This window comes from Neodiprion fabricii, chromosome 4 (assembly GCF_021155785.1).
Source record: "Neodiprion fabricii isolate iyNeoFabr1 chromosome 4, iyNeoFabr1.1, whole genome shotgun sequence".
Lineage (NCBI taxonomy): Eukaryota > Metazoa > Arthropoda > Insecta > Hymenoptera > Diprionidae > Neodiprion > Neodiprion fabricii.
In genome coordinates, this window is record NC_060242.1 from 25,622,507 (window position 1) to 25,638,490 (window position 15,984).

Sequence of the window (15,984 nt, forward strand, 5' to 3'; positions counted from 1 at the left end):
GTAACCGACGTCGATGGCCGTGCGTCTCGCGATTTTAAATTATTTATTTCAATAATGCGTTCATTAATTCAAATCCTGCATACATTTACCGATGATACGATCATCGCAGTAACAATTTTGCATCCCACTAAACGTCTCTGATTTTGAGTATGATTTGGTATGAGAAATGGAGAAAAGTTTTTAACTTTGTGCGATTCTTTTATTGTATAATCTATTGTATTTATTGCATATTTATTTATAATCGCGTCTTTGTCAGTAACTCAGCCTGCATTTTGCGACATTCAGTCTGAGCTTGGTATAGAAAGAATTGAGAAAAATAGCGGGCTCTTTGCTGTGAACCAAAACTGTCTTCGCAATGAATCGACAAAAATCTGCGACATTCTTTTTCACCTTTTATCCGTTTACTGTATTTATTTGTTATTATTGAAACCTCATGCTGTTCCTAATTTTAGGTCTTAGAATCCGTAATCCGTTTGTAAACAAGGAGCTTGTATTGTTTAAACAGAAAATGATCAATGAACTTGTTGTAGAGGGCTTATGTAAACTATTTCGAATGGGGAATCGAAAAATTTGCACTTTGTCCAAAGGATGACTGTGTTAAAAAAATCATACCACTGATTTATTTCGTTGGCCGGGGAATCGGACTTTATATTAACAAAATATTAATAAGACGAAGAAGGCGTGTATATATATATATATATATATATCCTCCTGCACATGTTCTAAACACGATGCTCGAGACAAGAAGATTATACCTTGTGACTTGAAATCATCTAACTCTACTGACAGCTTGATGGCCACGTCTGGGTGCTGAAGCAAAAGTAAAGTTTGGTGAAGTTTTCGGTAATCACTGAGTGTCCGCATAGTAAACTACATGATATAAAATGATCGTTCGATGCTCATTGGTTACCAAATATTTAGCTGCGGCAGATTTATCGAATATTTTATACAGCTTCATACACTGTTCCTGCAGTATACATGTACGTATAATAACGATTTGTCGAGTCGGTGAATTAATATTTCGCGGGGGAAAATTACTGCGAAGCTGATTACATTTTTTGTTTACGTTTGCAAATGAATTTAGTAAGGTCATCGCACCGAAGGTCTAATCTACAGTGAAAGTGCCTGAAATACTAACAAACTTTGTATCTTAATGTAAAAATAAGCGATAATTATTCGCGACATGTATATAAATATATATATACGCATTATTCGGGATTAATCCAACCCGCCCGATTCAAAAGTTTATAGTCAAGAAAAGATGACGTTTAAAAAATGTTCAGCAATGTTATTTGCACCAATGACAGTAAGCGTGAATGGAATTGAATTAGAGCAAACTCTAATTACACAAGCAAAGATATCGACAATTCGAATAAAGATTTTATCATTATAACGTTCAAAATGATTAAATGCTGGCGTTTTTGAGATCCCATTCTAAGAATTTTCTCAAATTCATTTCTATCGTACAATAGAGTCGTTGTTTCTTCATATATCACTAATTTCAGAATCACGTAAAAAAAAAAAAAAAAAACAATTTTGCTTTTTACGAATCGTCATAGAATACACATTCTAATCTACACGTTGTATGTGCAGACTTACAACTATAATCTCTCACGTGCTAATAAAACCATGAAAAAAGCTATCGTCGAATCTAAATATAGAATATGATATGTTTGATATTATGCGTGCAATGATGCGTGTAAATGTAGCAAGTTTCAACGGCGTTCACCCGTCGCAATCCGATGTACACGCACACATGCACATTTTAATTTTTCTTCGTGCATTGGATTCAAGCGTACAAACACACGCACCGTGTGTTAAAAAAAATCATATCCTTCGGTTAACTATTTTGTTTAATCGAATTCGCCGACATGATTACATATTTACGTACTTGAAACGCTCGTTCAGTCCTGCGAGAATGAATTAGAAGAAGCTATTATCTCTTAAATTATATTTTTATTTCTAGAAAGCTTCGAGACTATCAACGTGTGTTAAAACCCCCGTCAAATTGCGATCGAACGGCGCAGTTAACTCGATAGAAAATAAATTCCAAGTGATTTCACATGATTTCCTTTCCACGACATCGATTTAACCGATTCGTTGAGCTTCAAAGTTACCACCACAGACCACGTCCAACATGTCACTATATACTCTACTTCAATTTTTCACCTGGGTGAATCCTCCGTGTTTCGATAGTAATTTGCGTGGACTCGTAGCGCGAGTTCACACTTCAGGATCCTTAATTGTTTCAACCATTTGGTACCAGTTTCGCAAGATCGCCTGAATGCCTACATTTTATTTCAATTCCTTTTCTTTTTACTGATTTTAATCTGTTAATCCAGAAATTCGATGCCATTGGATATGCAGACACTGATTGCTACACTTTACGATTATGGATTTTACTAACGTGCTCGTTCTATCAATTTTTGCAGCCCAAATCGAGATTATCCCGTGCAAAGTGTGCGGCGACAAAAGCAGCGGGGTCCATTACGGTGTGATCACGTGCGAGGGATGCAAGGGTTTCTTTCGGAGGTCGCAGTCGTCGGTGGTGAACTATCAGTGCCCGAGGAACAAAAATTGTGTCGTCGATCGCGTCAACCGAAACCGATGCCAGTATTGTCGATTGCAGAAATGCCTTCGACTAGGCATGTCGAGAGACGGTGAGTACAAAAAACACATTCGTCGCTTACTTTCTATGCCTCTACCTGCATACAAACCGAGCGCAAAATTTCTGTTTGTCGTCTGAACCTTTTTTTTTTAACTTGGTAATACGGTAAAAAATGTTTCAATCAACCGAAAAATTTTTGTGAAGAAGATTCGAATAATTTGATCTTGAGAGTGATTTCATTGATAAAAAAAAATGAATACAGTGCGGGTTTTTTAGGATCTGCTATCACTTAAACCACTTTGAAAAAAATCAACACCAAGAGGTGGCGTCAAAATTGGTCGTCTTGGAATGGAACAATTATACTTGCTTCAGATTTCAAGTCTTTAAGTCACTCAGAATGCGACGGTTGTGTTTACTCGCGAGCATAAAACGAAGCAGCCTTAAAAGAACCCCGTTAAAATTTTACTTATCGTTAGCGTGCCGCAAATCTCGCGAACTCTACGTAAGTTCAGGTATACCTATCCATACATACATACATACGTATATGTACGATGTTCACCGTTGATGCGTGAAAACGAACTTTCGAGAAGAACTGCTCATGCATATACACCTATACCCACTACAAGGTTCGGTGATTCATTTATCGCATTTTCGGTTACACGGACTGTTGACTTCTTTTCAAGTCAGATTTTCAACTCCTTGGAACATGAGAAATGATTTCTGGGCAATGCCCTCGGCTGCCAAAATTTCAAACTTTGAATCCGAAAAAGAAACACCGACTGTATAACAGTTGTACCAAATAATTATGACTTCTACAATTACTATAATGATAATAATATGCAATAATAATATACGTAGGAGTCAGAACGCGCAGTGCAGTCTGCACAGCTCTGAAACAAAAGTAATTTATTGCGAAACCACCTGCAACCAGGAGGGGGAAAAAAAAAGTTGGACTTAAATAGTTACGAACAATAATGATAACCAATTAAATTAAGTATACGGGCGACTTAACGCGAGATGTTGGAATAATACCGTAGAATGAGATGGAAGCGACGACGATATTATAATGCGGTTGCATTTTTCTTTGAACGATAAACCTCAACCCCAGGACAATTATTATTTTAATACTCCGATGATTTGATGCAATCGTTCAACTTTTGGATTTTAATTTTTTTTTTTTCCTTTCTATTTTCGAAAGACGGAGAAATTCTTTTCATATCGTGACTGAAATTGATTTTGCAGTGAAACGCGCTTTCCAATAACCGTTTGCGCAGATATTTAGATACTTTTTTACGGAAACCGCGATTTTGAATTAATTGTAAATGCGGATGACATTCGCCGAACACATTTCTCGTAACTTTACAATATTAAATGTTGACGTGTAATACGAAATAAATTGCTTATATTTTCTCATCGCGATTTTTCACCAAAGAATCTCGATCCGCTGCAGAATCCTCGCGCGAAATAAGATATCTACTTTACGAAGTTATGCCGGGAAAATTGCGCAGAAAAGCATTCATCACCGGAGGGGTTCCTATTGAATAGACAAAAATCGATTCGTTCGCTTGCCGACTGCTGTGCTGAGGCACTGCAATGGCTTATCAATTCGCATCCAAGCAATTCCTTGGAATAATAATTGTAGCGGAATTGCCGGAGATGATAAATAGCGAGTGTCATGCAGGCCGGAATTTTATTTCAAGAAACAAAATATTTCACTTACACCTGGGCGAATATACTTGAATTTAACGTATGAAGCTGTTATCGGCGGATGGACTTTTGTAATTTTAATCCACGGATTTTATTGTCAATTTTTCAAAATTCGATTCGATCGACTTCGCTTTCACTTGACAGAGCTTGATTTAAATTTTTTTTTTTCCGATATAATTTTTGTAAGAACCTTATTTGGAAAAAAATTTGGTAAAAAACGTTATGGCATTATATTTCCATTATAAAATTGCAATTTCATCGTCTTCGCAATCCGGTTGAAATGTACAAGCCAAAGAAATCAATGACACTTTTGTATTCCGGCTAAAAGGTTGTTTTTATCGAGTATTAATGCAACGACTTGACGATGCAATTTTCCGCAAAGAAATATAGCCCATTCCCTCGAAACTATTATAAATTTTCATTGCCACGGCGGTTTCAGTCACACAATTAATTCTAGTTCTCTTTGATACCCAGCGCCGTCCGCATCAACGAAAAGCAACGGTTAAACGGCTCGAGACTCTAACCGCTCTTTTATCTTATGGCATACCTCGTGATCTTCTCAGCAGTACTTGTAATTCCTCCTTCTTGCGACGAAACGAAATAGGAATTACAGATAACAGCGAAGAGAACGGAATTATGCAAAAAATATGCCAAGGTAAAAGAAACACAAACAAATAAATAGATAAAACGACAACAACAAATACGGAAATTGTCGCGCGGATTCGAAAGACGGCAAAACACACGTTGTATGCCGTTTCTTTTACGCCCGTTCATCCGTTCGTTGCTCGCTATGCGATGACTGTTTAGTCATCCGAACACAGGTGACTGAACTTGACTTAACCTAGAGTAACCCCCTAATTCCAAGAGCCAACGACTTCTGCCAGTCCGAAACTTCCCGGGTATATAATAAGTCGCATATATACGCACGAACGCACGTCACGAGGCGTGTAACAGCTGTTTGTCAAGATTCCTGATTTTTGCCAATGCCTTTTTTTCCCCCGCTTAATCGTTCCGATCTTTCCGCGTTCTTTTCCTCTCGTTTTTTTTTTTTTTTTTTTTTTTACACCTTCCTTTGCTCTCACTATTTTGTTTGCCTTTCTTTTTTTTTTTTTTGTATCTTTCTTTTTACCGCATCACCTCGGCAAAGTTTGCCAAATCTTAAATACACCTCCCGTCTGCGTTATCTTTGCATGTTTAATTTATGTCATCTAACGACGACTCTTCGTCGGTGGTTCGTTGTCGTTGAATACATCGTGCATGGCACACGCGCCATAAATACGTACGAATAAACCTTCCTGGCGCTCTCTGGAGAATGCACGAATTAAGGACACTGATATATCAGTCTGCGTAACGATTAACCGTTAAGGCAGTGCGAAAATCACGAGATTATTGATATTAGTGTTCGGAAGTCGGATTTTTATGGAAATTAATAGGAAATTAGATGTAGAACCTGTAGAAGGAGAGTAAAAAGAATAAAAATAAAAATAATTAAATTTGATTGATTTGTGTCCCCCTCGTCGAAGTTTTTTCTCTTCTACTCACGGAGAAGCATAGTGAGAGAAATCTTGGAAATAACAGAGAATTTTTAAATTTTGGGGAATTTGGAAAAAACGGACACTTTCAGCCGTGATCGAAAAAATTTGCCTCAAAAGTATCTGACAAGTATGATGGAAATGAAATTGATTCAGTTTCAGCGAACTTAAGGTCTCGTAACTGTTTCCTAAGTTTTCGAATGACGTCCAATAAACGTCGAAATCCGTGTTCAATGCATTTCAGAATTCATTGTACTCGATTGTATTGTATCTACAATAGCTAGAGACTTTCAAAAGCCGGATCTTATTGTCATATCTTGTAGAAAGTTCTTTACTCTGAATAGCTTAACACACTAACATAACCTGCAATCGAATTAACAGTTACATTTTAAACCTTCAAAAAAAAAAAAAGAAAAAAACCGCGTCACTTTGGCGATACATGGCCATTCGTTCGTTTCCATGTCCCCAACGATCATCGATTGCTAACAATAAATTATGCCGATCTACGAAATTTAAAACGCCCGGTTGTTCACTGAGAAAAATTTCGTTTACTACAAAGTTCCCGAAAAACAGTTACCGTAGCAGTAACGGTTTGAAAATTATTTGAAAATACGACGATAATCGAAAAGAATAGTGTCGCATACTAGATTTTTCAGTTGGAGGACAGTACAACTAGAAATTTCTCTCGGATGATCCGTTCATATTGCCGCGATTATTTTACGAGCCAAAGAAACTCAAGTTTTGTCGTATTTAAAAGGGACGCGGTGCGACTGAACCTCATCTATCTTATTCAGCGTACGAATACTCATCTCTTCGAACACTGCGACTCGACACCGAAGGCGTTCATCGCTTTCGCTTGGCCAGTACGTTTAGTAATAGCGGTTTGATTAGCGCAATGATTAGCATGAGGCTCGTTCGCGGTGCGTAACCTTATTATTCGTTTTAATGATTTTTCCGTCAGTGCCATTAATCACTGACGCGTAAACACTAACCGAATACGTCTTCGCGTAGAAATTATAATTCACTCGCCTCTGTGCGATAGTCGCGTGTCCATTTCTTCAATCTGAAAGAGACGAGACTGCAGTGTTAAATGATGGTAAAGAAAAATTCCGTACGATGATTACTTGAGACTTTGTTTTCAGAAAGAGATACGCGATCGGTGAGATGATAATCGCTCGGAATATTTTTAAACAAATTCTTCAAACAGTCTGCGGAAATATTAGACCATTTTTCTTGCATCAAAAATTCAAGCACGGTGGTGAAATTTTTTTTGTAACAAGTTTAAAAATCAATTGGATTCTATGAAAAATTTTGTACCGATTGACGTGGCAGGATTTCACAGGTACCTTAGATTCGATCGTCGTTGGTAAAAAACAGGGTGGCCACACACTTGGAAAACCTGAAAAACCTGGAAATATCAAGGAATTTAAAGGGGGTCATTGGCAGGGAATTTTTATTTACCTTATTTTATTAACATACCAGAAATGAGAAGATGTCATGGAATACTGGGTCTTAAGTCTTGGAAACCTGAAAATGTTATGGTATTTTTATTACAAAAACTTGTGGTTAGCCTGTAAAGTCCTCACACGGTACATTATTCAGCGTAAAATGAGAGGACTGCAAATTCTCTCCGTTTCCCAGAAGCACCAAGTCGGTTTTTATTAAAGGAGTAGCCAATGCGAACTCAAACTGCAGCGGTACGAGTTGACTAATTAGATGTTGCAAATGGGAAAACCCAGTCTTCGAGTAAAAATATTAGTTTCTTCGTGGAGGAAATAGTCGTCTTAATTATTTCCTAAGAAAAAAGTTGGATAAAAAAAAAAAAAAAAAGAACAGACGGGGAGAGGCATAGAACTGACGTAAAAGTAAGCCGACGGTTCACGAGTTTCGTCGAAGCTGATTTTTCGAATATAAAATCTGCCAATCAATACGATGTTTGAAAAATTCTAATCGATTTATCATAAATTTCTTTAAATTAGATCACCATGTTTTTTTGAAATCCGTCATTACCATATAATAGAATAATTATTCAAGCTAGCCCCTAAACGAACTGTGAATAATAAAAAAGAGGCTTCGCACGCAACCCGAGCGGTATTAAAACAGCCAGGAAGCGAGCTGGATAGCGGTTTGAACGATAAAAGAAATCTTTGTATTTTTCTCACGCAAGAATCTCCTCGGCGGCGGTCGCGTCGTGCGGCATAGCCTGTGTGCGTGTATAAATGAAATATCACGCGAACCCACGTGAACTCATTTTTTGGAAGGAAAATGAAACGTAAATTTTCACCCGTTTGTTACGTTCACCCGTACAGCTATAATCCGATCACTTCTTTCCCAGCAATATGGTGCGGGCATCCAGAATACATACGCGTATAAGTTACATCCGGAAATTCACGAGCCGGCAAATTGCGCAATGCCGGAAACACTCTTATCGAATAACATCCTCCGCGTTTTCCACTCTCGGAAACAAAGGAAATACCTTTAAGAGAAACAAGACGGGGATATCAGGTTTAAATAACACTGCGATTTATAACCGACGTGCAAATATGGTTTTTGCAGGTTTCTTTTTCACGACTATCGGTCCGTCGCGATCGATAGATACCAGAACTTCTGCTGTACTGTAAAGTAACCATCGTACCATTGGATGAAGACATTTTTCCCCCTTACTGCCGCATACTCGACTATTTTATGTATCTTGTAAAATTTCTCACTCATCTTAACTCTCAGAAAGAATTCGAGTACAAAATTATATCACGCAATACGTAAGTATGTTTCAATTATAATTTCTAAACGTGTTCTTTCCTGCACGATTCTAAGAGTTACAGTCTACTGGAATGTCTACAGGAAGTGGTCGACGTACTGTAATATACAAAACGTTAAGCAAAAGTTGGCCATGTCATGAACCACGTTTATTTGAGTTGCATTGAGCTAGGTTAGTTCGATTTCCAGTATTCTCTGCAATATAGTTATAATCGAAACTTCTAATCAAGTTAACTTTTCACCTATAATAGATTGAATGGCAGAACTTTTCGAAGCGCAAAGATATGGTGTGATTTTTTTTTTTTTTTTCTTTTGTTTCGCGAACACAGTGTGGAAAATTTCTTCGTGAAATCCGAACCGTTCCATAATAATATCCGCTCCTTGGAAAAAGGTGTACGTTATACATCGTATATATCGGTAGGGAAAAAGGTCAGCGGCGAACGACGACGTGGCTTTCATAGCTACCAACACCGTACATCCACCTACCTCTCTGTTCCTTGTGAGAGACACGAATGTCTGAAATCAATCACGGAATATCAATAGTCAGAAGTAGACTCACCCGACGCGTTATGTTATGAACCGACAAAGTGAATCCACCAGGTGAAAGACACCGTCGGCAGGAAAAAAAATTGAGTACAAGTTTCAGGAAAGTCACAGAGACACGATGAATGGTTAATTGAAGGGGCAGATCGATCGATTAATCGCTGAAACAGTAAAAACCACGAGGATAAGAACTACAATTTTAGTCATAATTTCTACAGTCGACGTTGGACGTCGTCAGTTTTTTTTACACATTCGGAGATCAGGCGAATGCTTAGGCGAATGCTTTCGGGATTAATTTCCTAGAGTAAAGATCTCAAATAAACTCCATGAATCATAATGTATCATCGATATCCGAACAGAGTCCCAGAATTTCCTTTTCGCTTATCAGACACCCACTTGTTTCGCATACGCAGATAAGCGGTTAATCAGTTATTCGGGCTCGTATTTGTCTAATCGTGCAATTGTGGAAAAAAAATTGTACGTACAACACGCGTGCGCAAGTGGAATGTACAGGTATGCACATTGATACCAAAGTCATTACACATGGGTACAACCTGCGTGGAGGTTTAACGCCTTTCCACCTACGTGGAAAGGCGCAACCGTAAAGACTTTCGAAGCTATAGAACGCCATTAGCCCTGGCACGCGCACCACTCGGGGTGCACGACCTTTTATCACCGCTTCCCCCTCTCGATTCGGCTCCCGCTTCACCCCACGTCTTCCACTATCAGCGAAACAACTTGACGACGACGCGACGACACTCGACGATCTATTCCTCAGTCCGTGTCTGCACGAAGAGGAGGTTTTCCTCCGAGAAGGATATAAGATTACTCATACACCGAGAGAAATTTTTAGTTCCGGTTACCGCTCGGTCCTTAACTATTTTCATTTTTTACCACAATCGAAAAATATAGTTCTAGGTAGAAAATGATAATTAGTTTTCTAGCTGTTACCGGATAGTTTGGATCCGTTACTATTATTTCTCATTGCGATCACTGTTAGTATATTTTCTTGTAACTGTTGCGAAAATTTAATGCTTGTGCAACAATAAATTGAATTTAAAGACTTATTTAAAAAAGTAGAGTAAACCTCAGAAACTGACTTTGCGTTGCAATTACCAAAAAAAGGATCGACGATAGCGCAAAATGGTTACGCGTACCTCGTTTTTCGTAATTCCAACAATATTCAAACAGTTTTTTTTACGACACCTGTTTTACTGAATTTTTCTAGTTACTATAACAAATGAAATTTTTCTCAATATACGGATGCGTAATTTATCTACTGATCCTAGACTTCGGTTCATTGTTCTTTCGATTAATCGATCAATCGCATAGCTCTTAAAAATACCTACGTGTGGTTGACGGTTGTACGAAGGCGATTCTGTTGTACGACTGGTGTGTTATCGAAGGTCTAGAATGTCGCCCAAAATAGGTCTCCAAAAGTCCATACAAAGATACTACAAGATGCCTTTAATGCAACTATCTTTTTTCTGAATATGAATGACGACACGCGATTCTCTGACTGTTATATTTTCGTATCGATGATTTCTTAGACTGCGATTGATATGCGATATTTCACCTCGCAATTGGCCGAAAACTGCAGAATTTCTGCGAAAGCTTTTACCTTATAACGACTGTATAAATCTGTATTCATGCACTGTGAGATTTGGTGTGATCGCAGAGCTAAATTTTCGCATACATTTTTCATAATAATCCAAGAATCTTCCTGTTAGGAAATTTTGGAGTTCAATTTTGAAATTCAAGTTTTCAATTTATCGCTACATGTTGAGGGGACGCGATTATTGTTTTTTCACAATTTTAACCAGACCGTTTGCGACACGCTCCATTCATTCTCAACTCTGTTGCAAATCCAACAATATTACTATTTACTGTATTGTCAAGAGTTTCTTTAAAGAATCATATCGATGTCTTTCGATGACAGATCACCCTACGATGATTTCCACTTATATGCTTATGATTTGCCTTGCATTCGACGACGAGTGTAGTTCTCCATGTCCCTCTTACGCAGTTACGTGTCACAAACACACGCGTGTGCGTTTAGGTGTGTAACGCTCAGCTTACGTATCTGATACCCAAAAGCTCACAAATTGGCTGACTAGGGCTTCTTGCGACACCTTACGAAACCGATTCGCTTCTTCGAGCTCCGAGTCCTTTGATTGGGAGAAGAATCGTAAACGCGAGGGAGGAAGTAAAGGGATTTCAATATCCCTGCGCCGACACGCACCTTCGTATTTGCTCTTTACTCTTACTTCGAATTCAGTTCTGCATAACATTTGTATTTTTCACATTGCGCCATTGGTTACATAAATATAGTCGTACATTGAAGTGCTTTCAGCAATTGTCGGAAAATTTTGCAACCAAACCGTCAGCGATACTTCAAATTTCGGGATGAAGTTTGAAACGAACAAGGTACCTTGGGAAGGGTGGCAATGACTGATCGTGAGTCACTATTAGTTATAAACAAGATTTAACAAGCCGTATAATATGCCACGAACAAGTCTTGTCTCACTCTATTCCGTCGTTCCCTTACATTTCCACCATTCCCAACCTTACCATTCCGTCGTTATTTTCTTCTACCATTCCCACCCTACTCCGCCACTCCCAACCTCACCGTTCCATCGTTCTTCTCTCTTTCCACCATTCTTCTCGGCCCGCTCAAATTTGAATTGCAACGACAAAATGTCAACCAGCCGTGCGTGCGTTGGAGGAGTGATTCGATGCTCCGGCAGGGCTTCGCCCCCAGATTATGACGGATTGTTCTGCGATCCCCGTCTCCCTCGGCGTGTCTCGTTTCGTCTCGTCTCGTCTGGTCTCGTCTGGTCTCTCACCCTTTCCGTTACATTTTGCTGTCGATCATTTTACCGCGAACAACAAATTGGCAGTGAAGAATTTCCGCGGCGAAGAAGAGGCCGGAGGGCGTTGACAGTTAACAACGCTTGGATAAAAATCTAGCGCTCGTTCCTCTTTCCCCTCCTACGATCAACCAAGTCAAAGTCCTCGTCGACCCCTCGAGTGTAGCAGCTACAATATAACAATGTTACACATTATGGATACATGTATATATATTTGCACAGTTCCTTGAACCCGAATCGGTAGCGACATCTTTACGCGCTAATCTGCAACCGCTTCGCCGAATTGCGATACCTACTCGACTACCGTTCGCCGTACATGTTACACTTGAACTAACAGCGTGACGCGGGCGTGATTCGCAATTCCCAATTGTTTTCATCACAGCTTAAATTATCCCGCAGAAACTTCTACGTGTGCAGCAGGACGTCTTCGTTCATTCCGGAGTTTTGTTGCGAAAAATAGGGCGAGAAATGCAACGAAAAATCCGCCTTTTCGCTTCCTCGTTTTCCAAAATTCGTCGGCTATCGCACGTATTTTCATCAACCCTTGCGCCAACGAACATCTTCGTCACGTGTCAGTGCAGCGCAGGCAACAGCGGAACGAAACTTATTGGCGCTGACCCGACATTTGGGCTTCGTTTGTGCGGTGCTTGCACAAAAAATTATAATCCAAAACTCCCATCTTGTTTCATGGACGTGAATTTTTTACTGTAGCGCCGTGCCTTCAAGATTCTCTAATGCGTTTGGTGTATCGCAAGAAAACCAACAAACGGTTGTTCTCTATTTTACGTTCCTCTGTTGCTCTCCCTGCTCCATCTTATACTCGTGGATCAATGCACTTTTAGTTCGGTGCGATTTCATTGCTGTAGAAGGGGAAGAAGAACCGCTGCTGCTTATCAGTGGCTACACCCTACATCGCGAAAGACCGAAGTTTCCGCAGCATTTGTATACTGTTACTGCAGCGAGTTATTACCGCAAGCCTCAACTCTTTTCACTTCCGCAAACTCCGCGATAAGACGCGCGTCCCCCTCGTTGCGTAGGTGTGTGCGCTCACGTGTGTTATACATAAGTATGTTTCATTTGCTTTTACGCCGCTGGCCTCGCCGATTTCCTTAAAAACAACCGCTTAGCGCTGCGACACGATCGTTTCGTTGTACAAGTGAAGCTCATCATTCTTTGATGGCGCAGGGGAATTGCGTGGAAAGTCTGAAAACTAAATGCTCCCTTCCAGCTCCGTGTTAAGTTTGTTCGTGACTGTTCTCCAGTTCTATATACTGCCTGTGAAAAAGTCAACTTGAGGCAACGACAGGCCAAGGAAAGAACCGCAACTTCCATCGACCGTATCATGGATGTGAATGTTCTCGTTTTTTTAGACCTATACCCTAATCTAAAGTCATTTTCAGAGCCTGACTTTGGTGATCGGTAATTTTCGACTCCTCTTTTTGCCGGAGCGCGCAGCGCTCAGTGATATGTACATACCTATCTGTTACTTTTATAAACAGTACTCGGTAGTTATCCCCTTACCTTAAGGAAGTAACGCAACTACCCACTTGGTCATAAAAACATTTGCCCGTGGTTTGACCTAAGTAGTACTTAATCTGGCAACGTCGCTTTTCATTGATTGTGTGCGCGTTTATATGTGTGTCAAATTTGCCGTCGACAGCTCATCAGCGGTATCAGTGAATTTCTTTTAAGCGCCAGTTCGATATGCCTGAAGCACAGAAGCCAAGATTTTATTGGAAAGGTAAAATATGTCGTGTAATCAAAAAACGAAGAATTATAAAAAATGTAATAGCCTGCACGAGCTGTCACATACGTTGAAATTTCAAAATGCGTGCTCATAACCTCGAATATGCGAAGTTGCAATATTTTTAGCGAGGGTCCGAAAATTCGCTATTAGTACTTTTTATTGTTTTTATTATTCCTATCATAAGTCACCTTTGAATATTTTTATTTACAAGTACAATTACGGAGATATAAGGAATAATGTGCAGCTAACTCCATCATTTCTCATAAGAGGCCATGTTGAAGTGGCTTGTAAAGATATAAAAAGAATTACAAATATCTCGCGTAAAAACCCACCTCGGATCGTAAAAGTTTGTATGAGTTCTTTTTACATTATAATCGAACATTCTGCCAAGTTTGGTATTTTGCTGTCCATCGATTCTATTTTCTGCGTTACTTCCTTAACTACAGAGAACACACAATCTGTAACTACAGAGTTACAGAGGAAAAAAAATAATAATAATAATGGTGAAATTAAGACATCCACGATAAACATTCTTTCGCTCTGTGATCCAATCATAATTTCAGTGGCAAATTCGAGATTCTCTCTATGATATCGCTTTGGACAAAAAAATTTTACGATATGAAGAAGAATTCAACATCCCGACACGAGATGCATTTTCAAGCGTGGTATTTGCGGAAATTGTCCCCCGTGATTGGTACCGCATATGCACATTGCACGTATCGAACATGCATCTCTTGATTTGATTTGAAAACTTGACGCAATGAAAATTTTTCGCAAAGAGATCTGAGCTCAGGGTGAAAAAATGCATTTTTTTTTTTTTACAACATCTGCAGTCGGACGTATCAGCGACGGGAAACTCGTCTGCGTGCAACGGAATTACGAGCCGCCGCGGATGGCTTTGGCAATTCGGCCTACATTGAGCGCGATTCGTATGCGAATTAATCGGGACGAATGAGCTTTCGCCCCCGCCCCTGCATCGCATAGCTGCGGCAATCACGACTCCAGCTTGGCGTCGCGACGACTCGCAACACACGCTGAACGTTGATAAACTACGTACATATGTACGATACGCTCCGCGTTACACGCGCTATATATAGCTCCTGAAAGTACATGCATCGCCGGCCGACCGGCGTGGATACGCATGGTTACGCATTGTACTCTGTATGCATGTATCATTTATGATCAAACATTAACACGCTCAGGTATGAGGTGGGGGCGGGTTGTACGCGGGAAGGTTCGTTTCTGCTTGTCGCGCTGAGGAAAATATTGATGAGAAAAAGAGAAAAGAAAAACAACCGAAAAAGCTAGTTTCGGTGATTTGCGTCAGCTCTCAATACCTGCACCAAAATACCGAAGTGTATCCGAACACCGAAATTACGGAGAGAATGATTAAGATAATTGGTCAAATTAACGGACCTTTGTTAATTACGTGGATTTGACTGATGAGTTACGTCGAGACACTCGATATTTCGTTCTTCGTTACAGCTATCAGAATTCACATTTTTTCCGGTTAACACGATTTTGTTTTTCAATCTTGGTTTTTACCGAGTTAACGGTGTTTTCGGTACGTACCGAATATATATAGATTGGAAAATTCTTGTCGAAAATTTGTATCGAATCTTCCACACCGAACAGACTTAGTGATGACCTGTGAAAGAACTCGTCGCAGGAATCGAAGGTTGAAATGCTGCAAACATATTACGGTTGCACGAAAAGATTTTCTATGCCTGCGGTTAAGTCTTGACGCGTCTATGCAAATAAATGCTTATTGCAACAAATTTATTCCAATAAATTATCGAAGAGTTATTTTCCCGTAGTGACGAAAAATGAATTACGGATACGTGTTCCCTTTGCAAGACATATGGACACAAAACGGAGGTAAACGTGTTTTTAAAGATTATAATCACCGTAAAGAATTTTCAAAAACGCATAACTATATCTTATAGAATTTTAAAAAGTAAAAATTCCAAGTATTATAAAAAAGTCACGTTATAAAGAAAGGTAATCGAGTATATAAGGATACTAAAATATTGAATTGTCAGAATTCTCATTATCTAGATTTTGATATTCTGAATTTCGACATCAAAGATACGGAAATAAATTTTCGCGTATTTAAAAATTCAACACCGCGACCCTTCCATTTTCTGACGTTTCGACGATTCTACCCCAAATCGCAACCCGTACCAAATGCAAATATACATTTTACGAGTATAATACACA

The 15,984-nt window shown here is 39.3% G+C and overlaps 1 protein-coding gene across 8 annotated transcripts in view; it reads left to right on the forward strand.

Annotated features, from left to right (window-relative positions):
* LOC124180123 (probable nuclear hormone receptor HR3) overlaps window positions 1-15,984 on the forward strand; it is a 156,131-nt gene that overhangs the window by 127,881 nt on the left and 12,266 nt on the right. For all 8 annotated transcript variants that reach the window (XM_046565230.1, XM_046565224.1, XM_046565231.1 and 5 more), the window contains one exon: window positions 2,433-2,660. In XM_046565230.1, coding sequence (XP_046421186.1) covers window positions 2,433-2,660 — 228 coding nt within the window. The remainder of the gene's footprint in view (window positions 1-2,432; window positions 2,661-15,984) is intronic.